This window comes from Stigmatopora argus, chromosome 14 (assembly GCF_051989625.1).
Source record: "Stigmatopora argus isolate UIUO_Sarg chromosome 14, RoL_Sarg_1.0, whole genome shotgun sequence".
Lineage (NCBI taxonomy): Eukaryota > Metazoa > Chordata > Actinopteri > Syngnathiformes > Syngnathidae > Stigmatopora > Stigmatopora argus.
The window spans coordinates 4963193-4989187 of NC_135400.1; the positions used below are offsets into that span (position 1 = coordinate 4963193).

The 25995-nt window shown below is 38.4% G+C and overlaps 2 protein-coding genes across 3 annotated transcripts; both read right to left on the minus strand.

Moving 5' to 3' along the window:
- Positions 1–532: 532 nt before the first annotated feature.
- Positions 533–10330, minus strand: atf7ip2 (activating transcription factor 7 interacting protein 2). Of its 2 annotated transcripts, none has more exons than XM_077619532.1 (13): positions 10231–10330; positions 9892–9964; positions 7513–7644; positions 6761–6826; positions 6647–6690; positions 6532–6563; positions 6409–6452; positions 5718–5763; positions 5500–5588; positions 5245–5373; positions 4738–4812; positions 3588–3775; positions 533–1086 (listed from the first exon to the last, which is right to left on the minus strand). In XM_077619532.1, the coding sequence occupies exons 2-13, from the start codon at positions 9961–9963 to the stop codon at positions 870–872; spliced, it is 1134 nt and encodes a 377-aa protein (XP_077475658.1). In that variant the 5' UTR covers position 9964; positions 10231–10330; the 3' UTR covers positions 533–869. The 2 variants fall into 2 exon arrangements, with proteins under 2 accessions (XP_077475658.1, XP_077475657.1); XM_077619531.1 differs by having other exon boundaries at positions 5245–5379; positions 10231–10329.
- A 411-nt stretch (positions 10331–10741) lies between these two features.
- Positions 10742–25389, minus strand: emp2 (epithelial membrane protein 2). Its single transcript, XM_077619051.1, has 5 exons — positions 25201–25389; positions 15623–15863; positions 14134–14242; positions 13914–14054; positions 10742–12339 (listed from the first exon to the last, which is right to left on the minus strand). Exons 2-5 carry the CDS (start codon positions 15698–15700, stop codon positions 12170–12172), a joined length of 498 nt encoding a protein of 165 aa, XP_077475177.1. The 5' UTR covers positions 15701–15863; positions 25201–25389; the 3' UTR covers positions 10742–12169.
- Positions 25390–25995: the final 606 nt, after the last annotated feature.

The window sequence follows — 25995 nt, forward strand, 5'->3', positions numbered from 1 at the left end:
GGCAGTTTTGTGCAGTCTGCAGTTTGGGGACCACTGCTCCACTACAGCTAGTACTGTATGATATAACAATATATCCTGCCAAAACTATATAAGGCAGTTGCTGGGAAGTTTAATGATTAACAGTGGTTAAAAAATACATATTTCAAATGAAATTCCTCAAGAACTATAGAATATGTATGGGAGGATGGGCATATACATACAGTGGTACCTCTACTTACAAAATTAATTGGTTGGATTGGATTGGATAACTTTATTCATCCCATATTCGGGAAATGTCATTGTCCAGAAGTGTTTTTGTAAGTAGTGGCAGTTTACATTGAATTAGCATAATTAATTCCACAATCTCTAAAATTACCCCTTAAATCCTTGACAATGTGAAGTATATAGCAATTTTGCATGAAACGCATCCATGCATGCAGAAAGAAAGCATTAGAAAATGATTAATTCAGATATTAAAATGCAAAGACATTTTCCAATGGTGTGGAATTTCAAGTGGCAGCTCAGTTAACATATTGTAACATCGACAAAGAAGTCACCAGATTTGTCAAGTTTTTAATCATTTCTTTTGGAACAACACAACACACGGGTAGAGTCTTCCTCCGCATGTCTAGTAAAATCCAATTGAGTCAGTTTTTGGGTTAGAATATGTTAAAATATAAATATATGATGTACAATAATAACAATAACATTGGAAAACATGACTAAGTTTATTCCTCAATCCATTTCAAGACATTTAACACAATTCATCAATAGTGTAGAAAGAATATTGGCAAAGTAACTTCAATCCAAGAGTATTAAACTGGTGGTCCTTTTTGAAACTTTACTTCCAGATAAATTAAAAATGCACATAGAAATTTCAAAACTGGGCTCTAAGAGAGTTGTGGTAAGACTGCATTTACGACATCACTATAGGGTCCATATCGTCCAAAAATGTCTTTCCCTGCCACAGCAACACACAGCTTGTGGCCTGGTTTGTACTTGGTGATGGTAATGTACTGAGGCAGAGATCTGGCAGCCACGTTGCCCAACAGCCTCCATTCTGGGAAAACGTCGCTTCCTTTGATTTTTTCCACGGTCAGGAAAACACTAAAGAATGAAGATTAGAAAATGCAGAAGAAACTTTAAACTAAATCCAGTACCGTATTGCCACAAATTCAAATATTTATATATACACATCAGAAGAACCATTTTAACACTTCAAACGCAAGGCTAAATTTAACCGATTGCCTGGGAATACTCCCAGATACAAACAACTTGGGAAATTTTTGTAAAAACAAAATAATAAAAAAAGAATACTATAATTTGCAAATTATGTTCAACTCATATTTAATACTATATTTTTAGAAGAAAAACAATTATAGCTGTAGCATGCATGGTCCCACAGAGATGTGACTGGGTCATGTTTACTGTGTGACATCACCTTTTCTTTAAAGAACATTCAAAATAAACATTTGTTAGTTGCTTAATCTGAATTGCTGAAGCTTTGTTGGCGGAAGGTATTTTTCTTTCTAGTTTGCTGTTCAGCTTCAGCTGTTCAAAAGTCCAGGCTCTCATAGTCGTATTTTACATTTCTTGCACCCCACATTTTCAATGGGAGGCAGGTTTGGAGGGCAGGCAAGCCAGTCTACAACCCACCATCTTTAACAATGAAGCCCCACTGTTGTAAAATGCAGAATTTGGTTTGGAATTTGCTGAAATAAGCAGAGGCACTCATGAAAAATATGGATGGCCTTGGATGGCAGTACTGTGGTCCTTCACCACTTTGCAGCTTCAGAGTACATCGGGGATTTTATATTAAGTATATATATATATAAAAAGGTTCCTAAAAATTTCAAAATTCACGCCGAAATCGCAACTGAAATACGGGAGATGAAAAATGGCAGAAGTCAGGGCTCCCCTTCTTCTACAGCGCTGAATTGAGTGGCTTTCAGCTCCAAAGAAGAAGAATTTCACCGCAGAAGAATGACATGACTTTTGTTGTTATTTTTAATTTCTTTATACCTTTGTCATTATCGTTTACTCTATATTTTTTATAAATGCAATTGAGACAAACTGTGAGCAAACGTCATTATTTTATTATCTGACTCAGCAGCACTGCAACAAACTTTAACACCTACATGAGCCTCATTTCACTGACACAACTTTCTAAGTCACCAAAATTGCTCATTCGTGTTGCTGTATGTATATTTTTGACCCAGCAGATTTGATCACTTTTTCTGTTAACCCATAATAAAGTCATAAAAGAACCAAACTTCATGAATGTTTTTGTGACAAAGTAGTATATGTTCCAATCACTCTATCAGAGAAAAATCAGAGTTGTGGAAATAACTGGAAACTCAAGAGAGCCATGACATTATGTTCTTCACAAGTGTATGTAAACTTTTGACCACAACTGTAGGTAGCATTTACATGCACAACTGTTCAACATCAATCCCTACCACCACAGTATTAAGACTTTTTATCTTGTTCTGGTACATGAAATACTTTTATATACATGCTCTTGAGCTATGCATTTATGGCTCCATCTACACACAGACCGATGGGGATACGCGTTTCTCCTCATCTTATCTAAATCGGATATGATGCTGCCCTCCGTAAGTGCCTCACAAAAAGACAGAATTGTATGGTTTTTGACTGTTCAGACTACAAATAAGCCATCCAGTTTGATTTTAGCTGCCAGTCTGAAGAAGGCCATAGTTTCCCCAGCGTGTCCTAGGCCGGCCCTGCGGCATCCTTCCAGTGCGACATTCCCAGAGCACATTGCCTGAGATGCATCCTAATCAGGTGCCCCAGTCACCACATCTGCCTCCTCTCAATGCAGAGGAGCAGCGACTCTAATCCAGGCCCCGCCTGGATGACTGAGCTTCTTACCCTATCTGTAAAGGGAGAGTCCGGACACTCTGCGGAGGAAACTCATTTTAGCTGCCTTCCTTATACAGGATCGTGTTCTTTCAGTCACGAACCACATCTCGGCCAGGAAATAGAGAGCTACGCCTTACGGCTTCTTTACCACAACGGAACGATGCAGAGTTCATTGCTGCAGACGCTGCACAAATCCCCCTGTCAATCTCCCACTCCATTCCTTCCTGACTTGTCAACAAGACCCCAGGATACCATAACTCCTCTACTTGGAGAAAGGACTTCATCCCTGACCTGGAGAGGGCATGCCACCTTTTCCCGACTGAGAACAATGGTCTCAGATTAGGAGGTGCTAATTCTCATCATCGACAATGATTGTTTTATCATATTGTGGCTCTTAATGACTAAATTAAAACCTTAGAAGTTGGTTTATGACTAGATAAACATCCAATACATTGAACTTCTAGAACCATCAATGGCAGCCAATTAATTGACAAGGCAAGTGCAAACATATCTTTCATTAGAATTAAGAGTAGTTCAAAATCAAAAATTCACATTTCTGATCACCTGTGGTAAGGCAAAAACAAATAAATAACCGAGTCGATACTTTGGCAATCAAATATCATATCCGTATACAACATTTCAGTACAGAAACATTTGACAACCCTAGAGGTGACATAAAACAGCATAGCCATTTTATCTCCTGCCATATAGCACTTTTGTTTTACCTGTAACTTTCCATTGGTGGTTGAGAGAGCTCTTTTTCATTTCCATTCCACATCACAGAGATGCTAGCCGGCATTTTGATGAAAGCCAGGGAGACAGTCAGCTTGGAGGGGATGTTGTACGACAGAGCCGTCATGGGCAAGTTTGACGGAAAAGGGTTCATTGGTAGCGGAGGATATGAAAGTTCATTCTATGGGGTTGAAACAAAAAGAGGTGGAGGGTCAGTGGCAAAAAGGCTGTTTGATGGTACACGGTCAATTGGTCGCCGGTCTTTTGGTCACCCGGAAGGTAAGTGATAATTACCATTTAAATCGTTGCTCAAATTCCCTAAATACAAACTGCGAATTACTATTTAGTCATACTTAATGCCCTAGTAATTATTAGGCTAAAGAAAAGCTCCAAATTTCCCGGACTTTTATTGTTTTTTGTTGGAGAACTTGATAAGACCCTGACTGATGTAGCTTCTTAAAAGGGACAACGCATGTACATACAAACTCTTATACACTCACACGTTGGCTCAGCGAAACTGCTCATGGCCATTGTTGGCTTTTATTGATGCGTAGACCGTGTTGTTTTACCTTGTTTTGTCGCCGGTCTTTTGGTCGCCCGTTGTCGCGGTCGAGGCGACCAAAAGACCGCGACCAAGACACCGGCGACCAAAAGACCGGTGACCAAAAGACCGGCGACCAAAAGACCGGCGACCAAGAGACCGGCGACCAAAAGACCGGTGACCAAAAGACCGGCGACCAAAAGACCGGCGACCAATCGACCGCACACGCTGTTTGATTACTTGGCTCAGGTGATAATGCATTCTTTACATTTTCAAAGTGTACAATTCAGATATAATACCAAATTCTATGCCTCCTGTCTCAATAGGAAAAAGAGCCATGGAATTTGGTATGTTTCGGATTCATCCCCATGTGATGTGACGCACGGATCAGCCCTAAGTCATCAATAGGAGTTTGACGTCAATTTTCTTTCCTTCCCGACAGTGTGATTAAGGTCTTTTCTTGACGCCATTTTACTGATATTTAAAGATCCACAAAAGATTAAGATCTGTGAGAATTATCACACAGAACCAAACAAAAGCAAGAGTACACTTGTATGTTTTTACTCTAGGCCAGGCTGCCTGCTGACTTGCCAACATATTACCTTGTTTGGGTTTGTTTGAAGGGAGTCGTTGCTGCAGCCCGGAACCATGGATTTCTTCATCTGCATTGTGGGTGGCTTCCCACAGAGGTACAATAATTGAACAAAAAAAAGTCAATAGTATCAAGTTAGCATGACATTTTAATACATTTTGGCAAAGAGTTTTATTGAACGAAAATATGGCTAAACTTCAATCAAATAGCCTGACACCTATTGATTCCAAAATTTAAGAAAACAGGATTTAAAAATCTTTCACTTGTGTTTTTGCTTTACAGTAAATGCTCAATCAACTTGAGAATGTTATTAACTCATTCACTGCCATAGACAGAAATAGAAATTACATTAATTTCAACTGGGAAAATTAACATTGGGTGATGGATCATGTTTCTCTGCCATTGATGGCGATTTAATCCATTTTGATTTGGTTCACTGCCGCATTCGCTTGTACATCTGCACTAAAATGTTCAATTACCTATAAAATATGCTCGCCATGTGATACGAGCATCCTACCTCTCTCTCAGGAGTAGGAAATGGCTGGGTTTTACAAATGTAAGTTAAGGTGCTCTCTGTAGCTGGATTTGTGTGAGGGGAGCTGCTACTACGGCAAGGAGAGACAGGTTCCTCTTTTATTTGTGCATTCTGCGGCTTCATACAGGAGAAAATGTACAAGCACAAAACAAACATTACCAACAAAAAATCATATTTCACTTGTCTCATGTCATTTATTTGTCATGAAATGCCTGCCGTTACTGCGATGCATTCTACCTCACTCTCAACAGTCGGAGGTTGAGAAGGAGACGGTTGAGGAGAAGGAGATCGCATCTTACATAGGTTGGCTAAGGCAGTCATTACAGCTAGATCGCACATGAAAGTCATGGGGAAAAAAAGAGGTTAAAAATCATGAAAAACAGGAAGCAAAGGAATAAAGAGCTGAAACAAAAAATAGTCACGGGCATATGTTCATTCACACAAATTAACCATACCTTCTTTTTGTGATTTTAACTCCTCCGCAGTAGTCTCTGTCAGATCCTGAAAAAGTTATGTATTTTACTTTTCATAAAAAAATAAGATCACTGCATTTATTCATTCATTTTCCAAACCGTGTATCCTCACAAGGGTTGCGAGATGCACTGCAGCCTATCTCAGCCAACTATGGGTACCCTGAATTGGTAGTCAGCCAATCGCAGGGCACAAGAAGACAGACAACCGTTCACGCTCGCACTCATACCTTGGGCCAATTTAGAGTGTTCAACCAGCCTAACATGCATGTTTTTGGAATGTGAAAGGAAACTGGAGTACCCAGAGAAAACCCACGCAAGCATGCAAACATGTAAACACCACACTGAGGACCCACGTGGGATTGAACCCTCAACCCCAGAACTGTGAGGCAGACACGCTACCCACTCAATCACCAGGCCCCCCAGATGGGGAAGCATGTTACTTTACTGTAACAAAATTTGTTATGCAATGCATGATGACAAAGGCCCTTATTCTTTCTAACCTAATCCATTTGAAGATTTTAGGGAGCACCCTATGCTCCATTATTTCCTAAAATAATGCATCTTTCTTGGTTGCCATTGACATAGATATCATCCAATCATGTGGTAATTTTCATCCATCTGAAAACCGGAAAATGCAAAACAATCAACAACAAAAAAGAAAAATGGGACTCACCAAGATACAGCTTTTCTTTTTCCCAATTCCGCTCTTAAATTTTTCTGTGAATGTATACACATGAAAGGAATGTCCATCAACATATTAAATCAACAATCGGTTCTATTCTCGCCGGGCTCATACTCTTTGGTACAGTTTTGTCATCACAATCTATGCTGTAGAAAAAGAAACATAGTTTTAACATTCAAAGTATGCCGCCACTGAAGTCAACTATTGAATCATGAGTTTGTCTACTTACATTACAACTTCTTCATCGACAACAGATGTCAGCAAACGCCGAAACTATTGAGATTCATAGAATTGTCATATGTAGCAAAATTATTTTTTTAATGTATGCAAATGTAATTCGAACCTTTTTCTCTGACTTCATAGCGGAGAGTACTCTTTCTGCTCTGTGTGTGATTTTCTCAACGCGTGCCTGAGGAAAATTAAAACAAATTAAACATTACATACATACACATACCCTCGTACCTCTACAGCTATAGGTATGAAATTTTCAGCCTCAATATTCAAAAAGATCCAAGTTACGAAAACATTAATACATTTCCTGTATCCGTAATTTTATTTAAAAATTGTCGCGGATGCATTGGTTCTTGCTTTACAATTTCACTACGCTCTATTGGGCTCTCTTACAACAACAACTCTCCATGTTTCAAGATTCTCTTATGTCTTAATGACCGCCGTTTGTCGTTGTGTTATTGAAATTATGCTTGGAGGAAGCTGTGGCCGATTGCCTTCGACAGACTTGCAGTCGAGCCTCAACCTGAACCGCAACCTGAGATTTTGTGTGTTTATTATTCATTTATAATCTTTTTCTCTCATTTCTTGTTTCTCACATCTTTCCTACAAAATTGGGGCACTGACAATTATCAAGGGTTTAGTTGGTAGTTTTGTGAGGACCGTGGAACAAATTAGAGAATTTACATATAAAGTACGTCTCTGCTTACAAAAAAATTCAACTCACGAAAAAAGTTCTGGAACCAATTCATTTCATAAGTAGAGGTACGACTGTATGTCATTGGAAAAAAAAACAATCACTCCCTTTTCATCAGCAAGAGCGGTGTCCTTAACTAAACAGTGCAGTTAGTCATGATGTTTACCAACCTCAAGTTGTTGGATAGACCCTTCGATATCCATGTCACGTTGAACTTGTTGAATAGTTTCGGCTAAAACCTGCAGCTTGATATTATTCTGTTTCACTGCATTATGGACCTCCTCCTTCACCAGCATCTGAAGCTGTACATAAATTTTCTCACAATCATAATACAATTGATGATTATAATAAACTACAAGAAAAAAAAATAATTGCGAGTGGATTTTTTTGGATTTTTTTGCTGTCCCATTGGTATACAATACATTTTGACTGGGTGCATCAAATGAAATAAATTTTGTTTAATTTTGGTTGATTTAGGTCACTTTTAATAGTTAAGGGGTAGTCCTTGGTCATGTTCTGTACATTTTGGGTCTTTTACGGTTAGTAATGGGGCAATTCGAGAATCTTTTGATTTTTCAAAATTAATTACCATAAATTGAGATTTTTTTGCGGGAGTTGAATGGGACCGCGGACCGGCAGCTGAGTGGTTAGCATGCCAGCCTCACAGTTCTGGGATCCTGGGTTCAAATCCAGGTCGGTCCACCTGTGTGGAGTTTGCATGCTCTCCTCGGGCCCGCATGGGTTTCCTCCAGGTACTCCGGTTTCCTCCCACATTCCAAAGACAGGCATGGTAGACTAGCTTGGACACTCTATGGTGTTCTAATGGTTGTTTGTCTCCTAGTGCCCTATGATTGGCTGGCCGTCAATTCAGGGTGTCCCGTGCCTCGTGCCCAAAGGCAGCTGGGATAGGCTCCAGCACACCCCATGACTCTAGTGAGGGTAAAGTGGTTCAGAAAATGAAAAAAAAAATCTGGAGAGCTTTGGTCTTAATTTTTTTTCTTCTATCATCACATTTATGCAGTGGCGGGCCGTCAGGGCCTTCAAGGCCTTCTCTGCTGGCCTAAGAAATATCTGAATCATATTATATTTTGTCCATTAATACCTATTATTCCAAATGGTCTGTTAGCTTCCTTTCATTGATTCCCCCCCTGGTTGCACTGCTTCCAGATGTGTGTTTCCATATTGAAGCATTTAACCAATCACATTTCAGCCATTATTTGTTGCCAGGATCAGAAATCTGCCTCAAAGCCTTCACAATCAGTTCTGCGGGCTCTGCTGCATTAAACAAGACGGTTGCTTTTAACCAATCAGATTTCGAGTTGGCAACCCCACAATGCTTTTTCATAGCCATTGGCATTTTGCTGGCTGGGATACGTCATTGCTTTCACCAACTATTATTGGCTTGCTATAGAGTAGGCGGGCCAAAGTCATAGTGAGGCAGCCAGAGATCGCAAACTCCACCCACAATGGCCGACAGAGCAAAACAAATGGATTTTGTTGCAGATTTGCTCACAAAGCTATTTTCCAGACGGACTTTTCCAGAAAAAAATGGACATCATTAAGGACGGGCGGTCAACTCCGAAGCTAGCAAGCCTGTTACAGCCGGGAAAAGGGTGTGTGCGCCACTTTCAGTGCGCTAACTTAGCTGCACAAGCAAATATTTTGTTGTGTTAATTTAAAGCCATTTTCAAGACGGACTATGCCGGAAATATGACAGGACAGGCTCGACTTTCATCATTAGCTTCGATGGCGATAGAAAAGAAGGAAGAAAGAAAGGAGGATGGATATTGTGTACAGTTAAAAAGGATTTTTGGTGAGTATAATATGGCTATATTCCTAAATAATATTTCAATTGTGGGCCTGGTTCTGATATCTGAAAAGCTCCAGTGTTTGTATTTAATCACTAAATGCTGCTAGGAAGTGGATTTTACCCCAGTTAAATTTTTGCCGTTTCACCATTGACGTCCATCGCTGTCTTTTCCTGGGAAAAATCACCCCCCAGGCCTGGTTGTAATGTCTCAAAAGCTCCAGTATTTGAATTCAATCAATAAATGCTGCTAGGAAGTGGATTTTACCTCATTTTAGTGCATTTTTTGTCATTTCCTGTATGGACGTATCGACGTTCATCGCTGTCTTTTTACCGGGGAAATGATACTCCGGGCCCGGTTCTGATGTCTAAAAAGCTCCAGTATTTGTATTTAATCAATAAATGTTGTTTTCGGCTGGATTTTACCCTATTTTCGGGCAATGTTTGCCCATACGCCATTGACGTTCATCGCTGTCTTTTCCCGGGAAAGTCACCCCCCTGGCCTGGTTTTAATGTCTGAAAATCTCCAGTATTTGTATTTAATCATGAATTGCAGCTAGGAAGTGGATTTTACCCCATTTTTGTGCATTGATTTATTGATTGTTTGCTATGTGTCGCAGCTGTAGCTGCAGTAGAGGTTTTATAGCCATAAAATAGTTTTTGAGGGTTGGATTGATACGTTGAAGGCGCTACCAGAAAATGCACCGCCCGCCACTGAAAGAATATATACTGTGTGACCTACTTCAGATTGGGCGAATTTGATCTTTTCATCACAGGTTCCCGAAGAAGCTGACCGGGGATGAGGCTGTTTCATTCTGTAAAGAAAAGTTACATACAAAAAAATGCACTTGAAAATGTCACCAAACAAGCAACTCTATTTGGTAACTATGCATTGATACGTCGAGGAACAACGTGGAAATAATATTAAAATTAGCGTTCTACAGTGATACGAAAGTGTGTAAAATAATCAATTCGCCAAGTTTAGGAAATCGAGTTGGAAAGCCTTAATGTTTACGGACTCTGACAGCAATCTACATGTTTGTCCAGCAGAAATAAGTAAACACAAAAATACATTTATTACCTGGAAAAGTGCGGGTGATCTTGGACCAAATTAGGATGCACAGTGCGTCATAGTATTTTGTCCGGAGATAAACACTTCCGGTTGGCGCAGTTTCCCTTTTTCTAGTTCGTATATCCTACCTTTGCTTTTATTACCTCTCATTTTAGTTTAGTGTAGTTTGTGAGGATATCACTATGCTGTGATATATTTAGATATAGAGATATAGGTATATGCTCATGCAGTTGAGTTGGGCACATTATTACAAACATGGGCTACTCAAAAAAATGTAAAAAAAAAAAAAAAAAGTGAAATATCGGCTAAAAGCCAATAGTTTTGGGTTTTTTATGTTGTTGTTGTTTTTTTTTAGTAACATAATTCATACTCATTTGAATGTAAGGTATTTGTTATCATGGCTTGGTCAGACACTGTCTAATTCATATTCTGCCATTGACGATGCTAGACGTCCAATCTATGGAAGAGGGAAAGTGGTAGCAAACGAGTGAACGCTCCCACATTGAATGAATTGAATGTCTACTGGTCATAAACTCCTTTTAATCCACAGCAGAAGCATATAAAAACTGTCACTGGCCCTACCAACATGGCCTCAATGCGACCATGTTGGTAGGAATGACGTTTCCATCAAAGGTAATGAATGCACTGACATTAAAATTAAGTCATTTCTAGCTTCCAACTGCCTAAATATCTCAAAAAGTACATCTTGCGCAGCATTGACACTAAGAAACTTTTAGTTATGTATATCAATATGGTGCAACATTATTAAAACATTATTTAATAAGAATATAAGCACATATTATTAGGAAATAAGTCACAGTCATTGTCATCCTCACCTACAATGTTAAAACGGATTTAATCAAAGGCCTTTGACCCAGTTGGCATTAAAGAGAAAAAAACAAAGCATTCCTGTGTCAAGTTTATGTTGTCATTTAAATCCCAAACATCAGAGTAGATAATTGGTTTAAGTGGTTCATCATTTCACCAACACATACAAAAGCATAACAAAGACAATTATGATCAAATTCAAACATATAACTACACGTCCTATATCATCTGGTTAACATAAGATGCCCTACAGTTTTTGTATTATTAAAGACATTAGTATTTCAGTCAGCAATTGTCTCAACTAAACTAAACTACACAGCAAATATATACAAAAATATTTTATATGTTAATAATCTCTTAAAAACACTCTGGACCAGCAAGACAAAGCTCCTCTCTTTTTTTCAACTTATCCCTATTTCATATAAAGTGAAAGAAAAGAAGGGAGGTAATGCAGGTTTCAGGAGCCATCAACTATTGATACAAACATTAAAAGGATAAATAATGGCTAGAACTTCCTTGTGTTTAAAAAGTTGGAAAATATTCAACAACAAAAAATTCCAGTCATTTCTTTTTTTTAATAGCTTTGATAACCAGGATACAGTACATAAATTAAAAGATATCTTCTCATACACATAAGGGGGCATTGTTACTAAGGATTTTCTTCCTTTGCTATACGTGGGTAAAACAGATCATGAGAATTTAAATGAGATGCTCACCCAGATTTGATGCAAATAAACCTTGTCTAGGCTGTAGGCAAATTTTGTGATAGTTGTCGAACTTGAAACGCAAATTGAAAAAACATGGTACTGGCTCAACAACATTAGTTAATGCTTCAAAATGTTTTCAAAATGTAATTCATCAGACAATCCTATGAGAATTCTTCTACTGACAAATATTTCATCCCGAGAGAACGTGACACCCACATATTAATCTGCCGTGTGTGTGTGTGTGTGTGTGTGTGTGTGTGTGTGTGTGTGTGTGTGTGTGTGTGTGTGTGTGTCTATATATTTTATTTCTGTGTGAGTCTATGTGAGTGTACAGCCCAATTGTCTTCTCAGGTTTTAGTTGTACATCCAAGGATTCCTTCCTGCTGATATACCATATGGACAGTAGTTAACATCTATTTGCGTTTTCTAAGCACCAAATACATGAGACCACTGATTAGAGTCATTGGGAAGCTGACCCAAGCCAAAATATAGGAGGATCCGTAAGAGCCCTCATGGAGACTAATATGGTGGAAGGACTTGTTCTGGGCTGTGTAAATGGACGCCGCTATCATCACGCACACAGCTGAGGGGAAGAAAGAATAAAAAGAAAAGAGTGGAAATTACTTTAAATCATATTTGTTATCTCAACGTGAACATCATCATGCCATAATTGTGGATATGCTTTGCAGTCACAAGAGCAAAAGGAATAAAACTTCATAACACAAACTTTGAATTCTTCCAAAATGTGACAAAATACTTCTCCAAAAATTTTCCATTGCCCCATTAATCTCCAATGGAATTTAACTCCCACCATAACATTTCCATTCACTCCTGTTGATGTTCAACTACAACCTGCAAGAAATATCCATGGAATGCCCAAAAGTTAAAAGGAAGGGACCTGGGAATGCCCAGAATCATAGAAAGTTACCCAGAATAAACAGAAAATGACCCGCAAGGCCCCCTAAACTAACTGCAGGTGACGCCAAATTAATGGGAAGTGACCCAGAAATGCACCATAATCTACAGGAACTAAGCAATGAATAAAACCTGACCTCTAAATATCAAAAATCAACCAGAAGGGAATGAAAATGTGCACAAAGTGACCGCTTTAAATGACCAAGGAAGTGGGGCAAATCGGTACCCGGACATTTCGTCGACGGACACTTTGTCGCGGGACGCTTCGTCCCCAGTCGGTTTGTCGAACGGACGCTTCGTCGCCGGACAGTTCGTCGACCGGACACTTCGTCGCCAGACAATTTGCCTAACCTTACTTTAACCACTATTAAAGAAGCCAAAGGAAATTCACATATTCTTTATTAAAGAAAATAAAACTGCAAAAACTCGCTCGACAACACAAACATTAATATTTGGGCGTGTGCAAGTACTAAATGTGCTCGTCTCTAAACACACAACGCACGAAACGGTTCCTACGTTGAGCGCTCCACGTTTGGAAAGACCCCGAAAAGAATCAACGTGACATAACAACTCAGATGGCACGTTGATTCTTTTTGGGGTCTTTCCAAATGTGGAGCGCTCAACGTTGGAACCGTTTCGTGCGTAGTGTGTTTAGAGACGAGCATATTTAATACTTGCACACGCCCAAATGTTAATGTGTTTGTGTTGTCGAGCGAGTTTTTGCTGTTTTATTTTCTTTAATAAAGAATATGTGAATTTTCTTTGTCTTTTTTTAATACAATTTTTAACAAAATAATTTTATTTATTGCCTTTTATTTTAAAAACAATCTTTCGCGAGTCCGGCGACGAATTGTCCGTCGACGAAATGTCCGGCGACGATATGTTTGTTCGACGAACTGTCCGGCGACGAAGCGTCCGTACGACGAACCGTCCGGGGACGAAGTGTCCGTCGACGAAATGTCCGGTCACGCGCAAATCTTATTGCTTGTCATTGACAATGATAGACATCCAATTCATTTAAACTAGGAGGACTGGCTTTGAAAGCTCATGTTTGACTGCTGTTGATGGTGATAGACATTGAATTCATTTTCACTAGTAAAAGGAAATTGACTTCTCACCATTCACAGAATCTCGCATTTGGTTCACTCTTTGGTATTCCATAAAAATACCACTTACATACAAAGTACTGTAAGTATGTTACATTTTTCTGACAATGTACTGGGGTTTGTTTGTGCCACTTACAGGCTAAAAGCTGAATAATTGCAGTAAAGACAAATCTCTCTCCTTGCTTGAGCCTGAAGAGCTGGAGAATGAAGATGAAGAAGCTGATGCAGCACAAAATGGTGGCCAGGATCATAGTGGCCTGGACCGTCTGCAGGTAAGCTGAGGGGAGCAAGGAACCGAAAAACGGTTTAAAATTTTCACATCAAATGCAGCACATTCAGACGGATCCTTGTCCAACCTGCGTCAGGAGTGTGGCTTTTTGCGATAGAAAAGCAAGTATTGTTGCAAGTGTACCAGAGGTCCGAGTAGAGGACATCTCGTCCAGGTGGTGACACCAACCACCACGCCTGTAAAACAGCATTGAGTGTCTAATTTAAAAAAAAATCCTAGATGCAATGATTTTTCAAATTAGCGTTTGCTAATCACTTAGCGCGGTGGACATCCCTTGACTTCAGTGCAGGCAATGTGGGTTGACTTTCTATTAGGTTCTGGTTGTTTGTTGCCGTTACTGACAAGTGAACAGTCAAAGGTAGAGTTGTCAAAGGTATAGAATTATTGATGTATCAATACTGAAATGGATAATATATTTGATTACAATAGTATTGATACTTTAACTTCTATTTATTTATTTATTTTTGAAATTTCTCGTCATAAGGTAAATTTAATTTTGCATGACTCTGGTAGAATTGGAGGATATTTTGAGAAGGGTCTGTCTGTAGCTGTAGACACGAGTGCGTCTGGGAGTGTTCACTGGCATGTGGTCCAAAGCTAACCCAATTTGCACTAAACTCAATCACGCCCCCATTGTCCTGGCACGTGGTTAATAGTTTTGCTTGTTTTTATACCCTAACCCAGGGGTGTCAGACACGGGTTGGTTCGCGGGCCGCGTTAACGTCAACTCGATTTCATGAGGGCCGGACCATTTTAGATATAATATTTAGATATTTTTTTTATAAATGGATTAAAAGAACTGGATTAAAAGGCCTGAATATTCAGTTTTTTATAGATCCAAAACAATGTTTATTTTAGCTTTTTTAAATATATTTTTAGATTTTACAAAATGATTTTTGAACTAAAAACTGAAAAATGGATTAAACAATTACAATTATTGATTTAAAAGGGGGAAAAAATCAGGAAATGTAATATACCTATAAACTCTTCATTTTAATTTGATCCTAAAACAGAAAGTCGGCACTCATGATTTACTTTCCCGGGCCACACAAAATGATGCAGCGGGCCAGATTTGGCCCCCGGGCCGCCACTTTGACACATGTGCCCTAACCCCAAAGACCCCTGTAAACGAGGCGTGTTCCTGAATTTAGTGAAAGTTAGTTGGCCAATATTTTTTTGAGCCCATTACAAATTGACTGAACATTTACTGGTAAAACGTATTTAAACAGTTTAAATTAAACTTTTAAAAGCCACATGATCGTCAAAGGGACTGAAAAAGCACAACATTGATTTTTTGTTTGTTGAATTCATCCAGTATGAAAATTTTTATCGAGTTTTAAATATTTTTTAGGATCATGCCAATAGTAGTCAAGGATGTAGGCTTCCCTTTACCCAAAGTCAGTTGAGAAAGATGTTGAAACATCGATGGATGTTGTAGTATCACAATTTGTGTCAATAAACCAATAATAAAGAATAACATATCCAACATTTGTTTTTGTCTTCTGCTTTGCCCCTTGAATGAAAAGCCCCAAGATGTGTTATGGATTAATACTTACGTTGTGTATGGTTGAAACAAAGAGGAGAATGGCTCCAGCCAAATGGAAAAGGATGATGAGGACTAAGATGATCAACATGTCTGCCCCCTCTCTTTGGCGAGCAAGTGATAGTAGCAGATAGTTGACTGGACGCTTAAGTAACACTCGGTGCGATGGGTGGTGTTATCCTTTGTTTATACTGGAGGTCAAGTTTGTAGGATGACAGTCAAGCTTGATCAGAACCTCTTACATTAAAGTCCGTCTGGAACAACAAACACATGCAAAACAAACAAAGCGTGGTTAATCTTTTTGATTGCCTCGTTGGATACACAATATATTATTTGCTCATAAGTTTGGATATAAGATAATAATAATTGGTGTTGTCCTGATCGCATATTTTTGCATATACATATCGATCTTTGATCTAAAACCTCGGGAAAAGTGCATTCAAATGGAAAATATTTCAATAATACAGAAATTATCACCCTTGCATGATTCTATCTTACCGATAGCTTCTCCGAAAGGCAAGAATAACATTCTCGTGCAGGTGGTGTTAATTTTCAAATTTGCTCTGTTGCGATGTTACATAGTACAAAACACTCTTTCCGATCTAGCTCCAGTGTATAAAGCACGATTTAGAGCTTGATTGAATTATTTTGGTATGGAAGAATTGAAAGGGATAGAAAACACATCAATCCTATGCATCCCAGTAGAAAGAAACTTGTTTAATAAAGTGAAAATACACAGAATGGATTTTTTTTGCAATAGAGGAGAAAAACTATCAATCTGAAAGACCCATTGGCAGATATTTTATTTGCCAGTACTATTTGAGTCAAAAAATGCAAGCAACTTAGCTTTCCCTGCCTAATTGTGAGGCGCTGTTACCCACTGTGCGCCACATTGGGGGGAAAAACCCTGGAAGTGAAGCAGACTTTTTTTAAGCCTCAGAGGGAGAAAGGAGAAAAAATGAAACAGAATCAACAGGGACAGAAATTACAAAAGGTTTTGCCTATTTTTATCTGCTATTTACCAAGTGCGTCAGCGTTTATATCCTAAATGTGTGTGGAGTGACTGATGTCACATTTGTCACATAATGGCTGCGCTTGTAGACGGTGTCATATTCGGTCATTATGTGTATGTATGTATATATGTGCTAAGCAACACGCTTATTTATTTATATATTTATTCATGTATTTATTTATTAACTTACTTTTACCTATCTATTTATGTCTAAAATGCCTTTCCTATTCCTGCATCCTCACCCTCTTGCTACTGTGACAACAAAATTTCCCGAATACGGGATGAATAAAGTTATCCAATCCAATCCAATCCAATCCAATTCTGTATGTGCTAATCATTATTTTCTCCATTATCACAGGTCTATGAAATGTATGATTTGCATATATAAATACGTTGTGCCGCCATCTTTCACCTGATTCATTTATACTAGATGCTGTCTATTGCTTTAACATCGATACACGAAACAGTGAAACTACTTATATACTTTCAGGGGTTGCCAGATCCTATAAAAGCCAACTATGGGCACCCATAGGGGAACACCCTGAATTGGTTGCCAATCAATCGAAGGCCCCGAGGATACAAACATCCGTTCGAAACAACCGAACTAAAAACCCAATCTATCCATTGCTGACTTTGATTTATTTATGAACTGCTCTACTCGTGCTGTTTTGTTTTTTATTTTTTTAAACATTGCTGTGTACAGTCCCCTGTATTGTTGTTTAAACTTTAAGAAAAAAGTGGTATAAGATAGGAAACAGCGGCGTGGCGGGTGAGTGGTCAGTGCGTGGGCCTCACAGTTCTGGGGTATTGGGTTTGAATCCAGGTCGGTCAACCTGTATGGAGTTTGCATGTTCTCCCCGAGTACTCCAGTTTCCTCCCACATTCCAAAAACATGGATTGTAGGCTGATTGGACACTCGAAATTGCCCCTAGGTATGAGTGTGAGTGTGAATGGTTTCTGCCTTTTGTGCCCTGCGATTGGCTGGCAACAGATTCAGGATGTCCACCACCTCCGGCCCAAAATCAGATGGGATAGGACACTTGTGAGGATAAGCGGTTCAGAAAATGAATGAAAAATGAAAGACAGGAAACAAAATTAACAAATCACTATGCAGTCATACCTTGAGATACGAGCTTAATGCGTTCCGGGACTGAACTCGTATGTCGATTTACTCGTATCTCAAATCAACGTGGCATGGGCTCCTGGCTGTCTCGAATGCGCGCATCTCAAAATTTGTCTCGTATCTCAAGGTAAATATTTGCTTGGAATTTTACTCATATCTCAAATTCCTCATATGTCGGGGCACTCGTATGTCAAGGTATTACTGTAATACGCATGCACATTATTTATATTTTAGTAGCTGCCACCCAAAGTGAATCTTAAAATAAGCACAGTTGGCAGATATACAGTTATATACACACACGCAAGCCAGTCAGACAGCCAAGGAACTGGCCCATTCTGCCAAAATGGAATTGTAGTAAAAACAGACTCCTTCTCCCGACAGGAAGCAGGCCACAATTTGTGTGAGCACATGTGGTTGTGAAAGTGCTCCTAAGATATGGACTAACCCTGTTTGAGGCGGCAAGGAGAGGACAACAGAGGGTAAATCATGAAGTGTCAGTGCTATTAGTCTCAGAATTATGTGAATTATGTTCAGGGTTTAGATAGTAATGAAAACACCAACAACTTTTTATGAATGCAACACAATGGCGCAAAAAAGTAGGATTAAACCTTAATAAATAAGAAATGAAATGTTTGGGGGAGCTTAGTGGATAGGAATATGCTGCAGGGTGTAATAATAAATCGATACATCATTCAAAAAAAGAGGTCATTGTTTAAAAAAGTACCTGAAAAGTTGCCATTGACATTTTCCAGTAGACTAGTGTCTATGTTCACTCGTTTCCTGGCATTGACGGTGACAGACCGTCAATTCATTTTGACTGGGAGCCTGACAAATGTTCATTCCTCCCACTTAGTGTATTCTGCACATGATACAGTCGGGCCATGTTCTCACTTACTTTTGTAACTACAGGCCCAATAATACATTTTGAAATAGTTTATACCGCTCTACTGTGAGCACGTTCACTACATGGAGCTCTAGCATGATTCATACTATAATGCAGCAGTACTTTTTTTGCTTCTTTTCTGCTGAAATACTTACTGGAGCAGTGGGATAATTCCCAGATGTTCACACATGCTCAAAACGTAATGGTAACATACGTCATCGTAACGTAATCATGGCATTGATAACAAAATATTACATTAGCTAAAAGATATAAACAAAACTAGGCAAAAATACTGTTTCTTCACATTCAGATACACATGTAAAAACTTTAATTATATCAAAGGGAAATAAAAAAAACCTTTCAGACACTGCGTGTAACATCTTATGAGTACACACTCTTACTGCTCAACAGAATCTGTCAAAACCAATGGCAGCAAGTAAATAAATTGTTCATTCGCCGCTCTCAGTCGAAATGAATTGAATGTCTAGCACAGTCAATGGCAGCCAAATGATAAAAATATTTACATAGGGTGACTAACAGATTGGCCCTCTGATGAAAACCTTAACTACAATGTGGCCCACGACAAAGATGAGTTTGACACCCCTGCCACAGCATCTGCTTCCGTTGTGGGCTGGTGGCAGCCATCTCAACTGACACATAGACAAAGAGACACTAAATACAACCATTCCTCCTTTCCACTCACCCTTATAATAGGAAGTCAGGGACTCTACGCAAGTGTGTGTATGTGTCTGTGTGTGGGTATTTGTCGGGCGGATAAGAGATTGAGAGAGAAAAAAGAAAAAGAGAAAGACTGCTGGAAAATGCTGACATTTAATGTCCCTTTCTTTCATTAAACACAAAGCCACAGACTTAACTGGGCCTCCGGAGCTCACTCCCTCGTCCCTCTCTCTCTCACTCTCTCTCTCACTCTCTCTCACTCTCTCACTGTTCCCCTCTCCCAACTCTTCTCTTGCTGGCTTTTGGGAAAATGGCTGAAAACTGATGAAGATAGGAAAGGAAGTGGACATGAACCCTTCCAACGTAGCCCTTTGGCTGCAAATTATTTTTGCACAAAATCTTACCATGAAACCACTTACTAGGAAGGCTACTTGGAAACGTAGACATTCATTCATGAGCATTTTTCTTTAATGCATTTTCAATGAATGATATTAGGACTGCCCGCAATCAAAAATATCTCCTATAACGATCTGGGACATTTTGTAGCATTTATTCATTCATTTATTTTCCATACCGCTTATCCTCATAAGGGTCCCAGGGGTTGCTGGAGGCCATCCTAGCCAACTATGCGCACCAGGGGGGACACCCTGAATCAGTGGCCAGCCAATCACAGGGTACGAGGAGACAGAGAACGATTCACACTCACCCTCATACCTAGGGACAATTTAGAGTGTTCAACCAGCCTACCATGCATATTTTTGGTATGTGGGAGAAAACCCATGCTAGCCCAGGGAGAACATGCAAACTCCACACAGGAAGGTCGGAACGCATCGGGGATTGAACATTGTACCTCAAAACCATGAGGTAGACGTGCTAACCACTCTTTTACTGGACCGCCTCATTTTGTACTAGAATATTTTTTTAATTATTTGGTCCCCCCGCGACTTTAATGAGGAGAAAGCTGTTCAGAAAATGAGGTGAGATGAGATTTTGTGCAAAAATATACAACAATTATGAGAGCTTTTCCCTACTAGGTTTTGACATTGAACTTGCCTGCCACCAATTTTAAAAGTACAGACGCTCCCCTACTTACGAACATTCAACTTACGAACAACGGTACATACGAACATGTCTGCAAATTGCGTTTAAGTCCAAAAATGTTCGCAAGTCCAATTTTGTATTTCGCGTCTTTTTCGGAGTAGTACTTCTTTCCGCCGCTAATACCGACGCCTGGCGCTGTGAGTGCTCAGCTCACCCAGCATCTACCTTCTTCGTTGCAATGCGGAAGTGCGTGAATGTATCTCCAGTGTGCAAAGAACCTTTTTCATTTGTATCATTAAATATCTCATGCATCCAATATTGAATATGGTTGGTAAAAAGCTAAAGGCTTCTATTGAGGGAGTTGCAAGGAAGAGGCAAGCCATTTCATTTGAAACGAGTGGCAATAATAACGAAGCTTGATGCGCGTCAGAAAGTGGTGAGCGTTGCACATTCAGTACCATTTATAAACAGAAAGATCGAGCAGCAGGACCCAAATATTGAACGTTGCACAAAGTTTGCAAATCAATTGAATGATGCCATACAGTGCTACTGCATCATTTATGATGAAAAAAAAGAAGAAAACTGTGCAATCGTCATTAGGTCGCTTCTTTTGGCCAGTTTCTAAAACATAAATCTATCTCTCTCTCTACAGTACTGTACATATTCTCCATTTTATTAAATGTTTTTTTTTTCAGTACAAACCAATGCGTGTTACTTATACAAGCCTTAAACATTCAAATGCACTTATATAAACCTTCAATATACTTATATAGGCCTTAAACATAAATTATAATACAAAATATAGCACTGAATCAACTTACAAACAAATTCAACTTATGAACAATCGCTCGGAACCAATTGCGTTCGTAAGTTGAGGAGTGTCTGTATATATATATATATATATATATATATATATATATATATATATATATATATATATATATATATATATATAAATATATATATATGAACTTTTTTTATTTTTATCATTGAATATCTCGTGCATCCATTATTCAATATGGTTGGTGAAAAGCGAAAGGCTTCTAGTGAGATATATAAAGTTATATAAACCTTCAATATACTTATATAGGCCTTTTACATAAATTATAATACAAAATATAGCACTGAAGCAACTTACGAACGAATTCACCTTACGATATATATACATAATATATATATATATATACATATATATATATATATATATATATACATATATATATATATATATATATATATATATATATCACTACTTACATTTTTTCTTGCATGCATTACTCATGTACAGTTGGTGGGGTAGGGGGGTTTAATTGTTTTTGTTTTGGGAACATCTTGAGGAGGACTGCTGGTACTACTATGACATGGAAACCATTAATGTAACAAGTCACCAGAAATTCAGGCATTACCTGCTGGACAAAATATGTTGTGCAGGAACAGGTCTATTTATGGCAACAACGATGATAGACTGTAAAATGTCGATATGTAGTTTTATATAATTTTGGCGGTATATATCATCATATCGTACAAAATGAGCTCAACTGACAACTGGATTATTCCCCCAAGTAAGCAGTGAGATTAACTTTTGTCGATAATTTCAGGCCCCTTTGTTTGTCCACACCAAAGCTCTCTGCATTCATTCATAGACCTTTATTTGTGTACTGTAGTGTAGTGATGGCAAACTAGAAAGAGGACTTCTCCAAACAGTTTCCAGAGGTAAAAAAAAACATATTTTGTCTACAGTGAGTAACTGTCCATGCAAGTGTGAACAGGTTAGTGGAGGTGGTGATTGTTTAAACATCAACCTTAGTGCATGGTCTATTTTAAGTGAAAACACAAAAGGCACAGCTTCCTTGCCATTGAATCAATACAAAGTATAATATCAAGAAGGGAAATGAATACATACACTTCAAACAAACAACTTTGAATTACTTTTCAATTTTCATTGTACATTTCCCAACTTTATTGTATTTCATTAAGCCTGATTAGACTGCTAACCAAACAAACCCTACTAAGGATGGAAATAGAAATGCAGTACTACTTTTAAAGTTACTGCTCATATTTTACCATTAGTTACAGTTCAAATGGTATATGTGCGAGGTTGGAGTAGTGATTTAAAAAAGAAAATGGAAAAAAATATTTGTATATTGTTTTTGAAACTGTGGACAATTTTATGCTTGGTGTTAAATTAAATATCTTTTTTTTTAATCATTGACAAATTTAGACACGGCTATTCTTCTGCGATCTGCCAGAATACAAGTGATCTTGTAAGGAAAACCAGTATAGAAAATGTATGACACAACCGCAACTTAATTACATGGTATAATTCAGATACAAAGCCATACACCAATGCACAAGTTTTATGTAAAGTAATTTCAGGCATGTTGTTTCCAGCTGGACAGCAGGAAATTTGATGAAATCCCCCCAACCTTGGCAATAAAGAAAGCTATTCGGTCAGACAAAACCGAAATGGACTTGAAATTATGGGAAACATTACCAATCTTTATTATTCATAAATTTTCTGAACCACTTATCCTCAGAATGGTCACGGGGGGTGCTGGAGCCTATCCCAGCTAACTTCGAACCCAGAACTGTGAGTCTGACGCGCTAACCACTCAGCTTCCGGGCCCCAATCTTTATTACTAAAACTGAATTTAATCAAGTTGCCATATACTTTATAGCAGATATGGTTGTCTTCAATTTTCCAGGTTGGGTTGAAGATAATATCGACACTGAAATAGGTGTACTTGACTTCAAAATAAAGTTGCTGTTATTTATTTGTTATTGTAAATTTGATTTGCCCTACCTTTGATTGTAGTTTTTCATTTTCCATGTTAACTCACTAGTTGCCATTTACAGCGATACACGTCCAATTGGCGTGGGCTTGGCAGATATTGCAAGGCAGTACGACGTTTTTGCATGCTTGTTATTCATTTAATTACATTATTAAATATTTTTTTTATAATTTTCTTTCATTTTTGTCTATTTCTCGCATCTTTCATACAAAATTGGGACACTGATCATTTTTAAAGGGTCGAGTTGGTAGTTTTTTGAGGACCGTGGAACGAATTACGGAATTTACATATAAAGTACTTCTCTACTTACGAAATATTCAAGTTACAAAAAGTTCTGGAACCAATTAATTTCGTAAGTAGAGGTATGACTGTATATTCATGTGGGTCAGACTAATTAGGACCTCGTAAAATGGACAAATACATTAAAACACACACATGCCCATCAATGTTTTCAACGAAGAAAGACTTCCTTCTGACATTGGAATTCTGTTTTGTCGGACACTTTTAATGTGTTTGAGTCAACACGTGTTATTCACAGACATTCCTAAAGTGACAGCCATGAGTAATGGCCCCCACATGGCGTAGAGGCTGGTTAAAAAAATTCTCCATCTCTTCTTGGTCTTCATGTGTTGCACACTCAACAGTGTTTTCAAGAGTAATTTTATCAGTCAGCACCTTTTAAAACCTTGCTCTAGCCAGGTATCAAATATCACACACCTTCCTGCTTGTGCTGACAGCAAATGTTGGAAAAACTAACACCGGCTTGCTGGAAAACAGGAGGCAGTCTGTCTGTCTACCAATATGCAAAACACTAAATTTTGAAATGGCTTTCTTGAGATAAGCTCTACTATTGTGTAGAGATGTGACAATATATCAAGGTGGTTATATATCGCGATAGATTGTATTCCAATAGGTTATCGATATGCTTCCATTATACCATTTTAAAAAGATTTCGATGTTTAATAACGTAACCAACATGTCGCTACAAAACATTTCCACTAAAACAGTGTCTATCCTTCCCCACTGACTGTTTTTGTCGGCGCTAGATGACCAATTCATTTTGACTGTAAAATTGGACTTCCAGCACCATCAAAGGGACGCAAAACTGCATTCAAAGTCATTGTTCCCAGTTTGGAAATTTGAAGAAAAGAAAATTGAAAACAAGCGAAAAAGAATAAATTTGACGTCTGTTGTTGTCAATGACAGGCATTGAGTTAAGAAAGACCATTTGTTTACAAGAATGCTGAAATAATATAGTGTTGTTGTATTTTTTTGGGATGGATTACTATGACAATGGAAAAAATAAGCATAATTTATCCATTTAGAAAAATGTTTTTTCTTTAATATGTAGTGTAGAATATCAAACATTAATTTCTTAACCTATGTATTCATAATTATTCCTCTATCATGTGGTAATTGTTACTACTAAGGTTCTCACCCCTAAAGTGTTGTTATTTACAACAATAAAAACCACAGCCTCATCAAAATTATATCCCCAGAGGTGCATGGGAAATCTTAGAAAAGTCATTAAAAATACTTTTATCCAAAAGCAATCCCGCAAAAGCGACCTCAAATGGAAATTGAGATCAACTTTAACTGAAAAGACAAACAAAAATTGAAAAGAAAAAAAGTCACGTGCATTATTTGCATGCGGATTTGCCATATGGAAGATGAAAAAGGAACTTTGGAATGTTACCAGAATATATCAAACCATTCAAAGATAATGGAGCTCTTATAGTTGAAATTTTACACGCGTTGTGATCTTGTTTAATGAAAAAAAAGTTCCACCTTGTCGTAGATATGAATCAAATCATTCGGCAAATTCAGCAAAAAGAATCAGAAGCACACGAGCTGACCACGCCCCTTTGATCACAAAACTTGCATAAAGTTGAAGCAGAAATAACATGCGTCGTGCGTAAAAAAACGCTCCAGGAAAAAAGAAACAGTACAATAATGAAACCATAAAGGTGTACACAGTTAAAAATTAATTTCCAGTGCCGTTCTTTAGGGTGTATTAAAGGGAAGATAAACAGTTAATTCAAACTACATGCATTTTACTCACCGATTTTGCAGAACGGTGCGCACCGCAGCCCCAGATGAGATATCTTTTAGAATTGGAATTAAATATTAAAAGTGAGCAAATATTGCATGAACAAGTCTCTAGGCCAGAGAGCTATAAATACGCAACCAACTCACTCGGCTTCCCCCAAAAGTTAAAAGTTGGGAGATGCGCACTTGTGCGCTGCTGTCGTGGGATTGGTTCTGGGTGTGGCTTTTGGGCGCGTGCACGTTAGGGGGTGGGGGGTCACGCGCACATAAGAGTGGTGCATGCACACAGTAAGTAGAAAATCACTGAGAAAGGGCCTTTAATAGTGAGTTTCATGTGTTAAACCACGGCTGTCAAAGTGGCGGCCCAGGGGCAAAATCTGGCCCGCAGCATCATTTTGTGCGGCCCGACAAAGTAAATCATGAGTGCCGACTTTCTGTTTTAGGATCAAATTAAAATTTAGATGATAGATGTATATTATATTTTCTGATGTTGCCCTTCTTACATCAATAATTACAATTTTTTAATCCATTTTTTTCTTTGTGTTTTTAGTTCAAAAATAATTTTGCAAAATCCAAAAATATATGAAATATTTTCTGTTTTCCACTTTAATATTGCACATAGGCCCGGTGGCGCCAGTCGTTATGGGATAAGCTCACTTGCACACTTATACCCATACATAGGGGCAATTTACAGTGTCCAATCAGTCTCCCATGCATGTTTTTGGAATGTGGGAGATAACCAGAGTACCCAGAGGAAACCCACGCAGGCCCGGGGAGAACATGCATAACATTTTCATTTTAGAAAAAA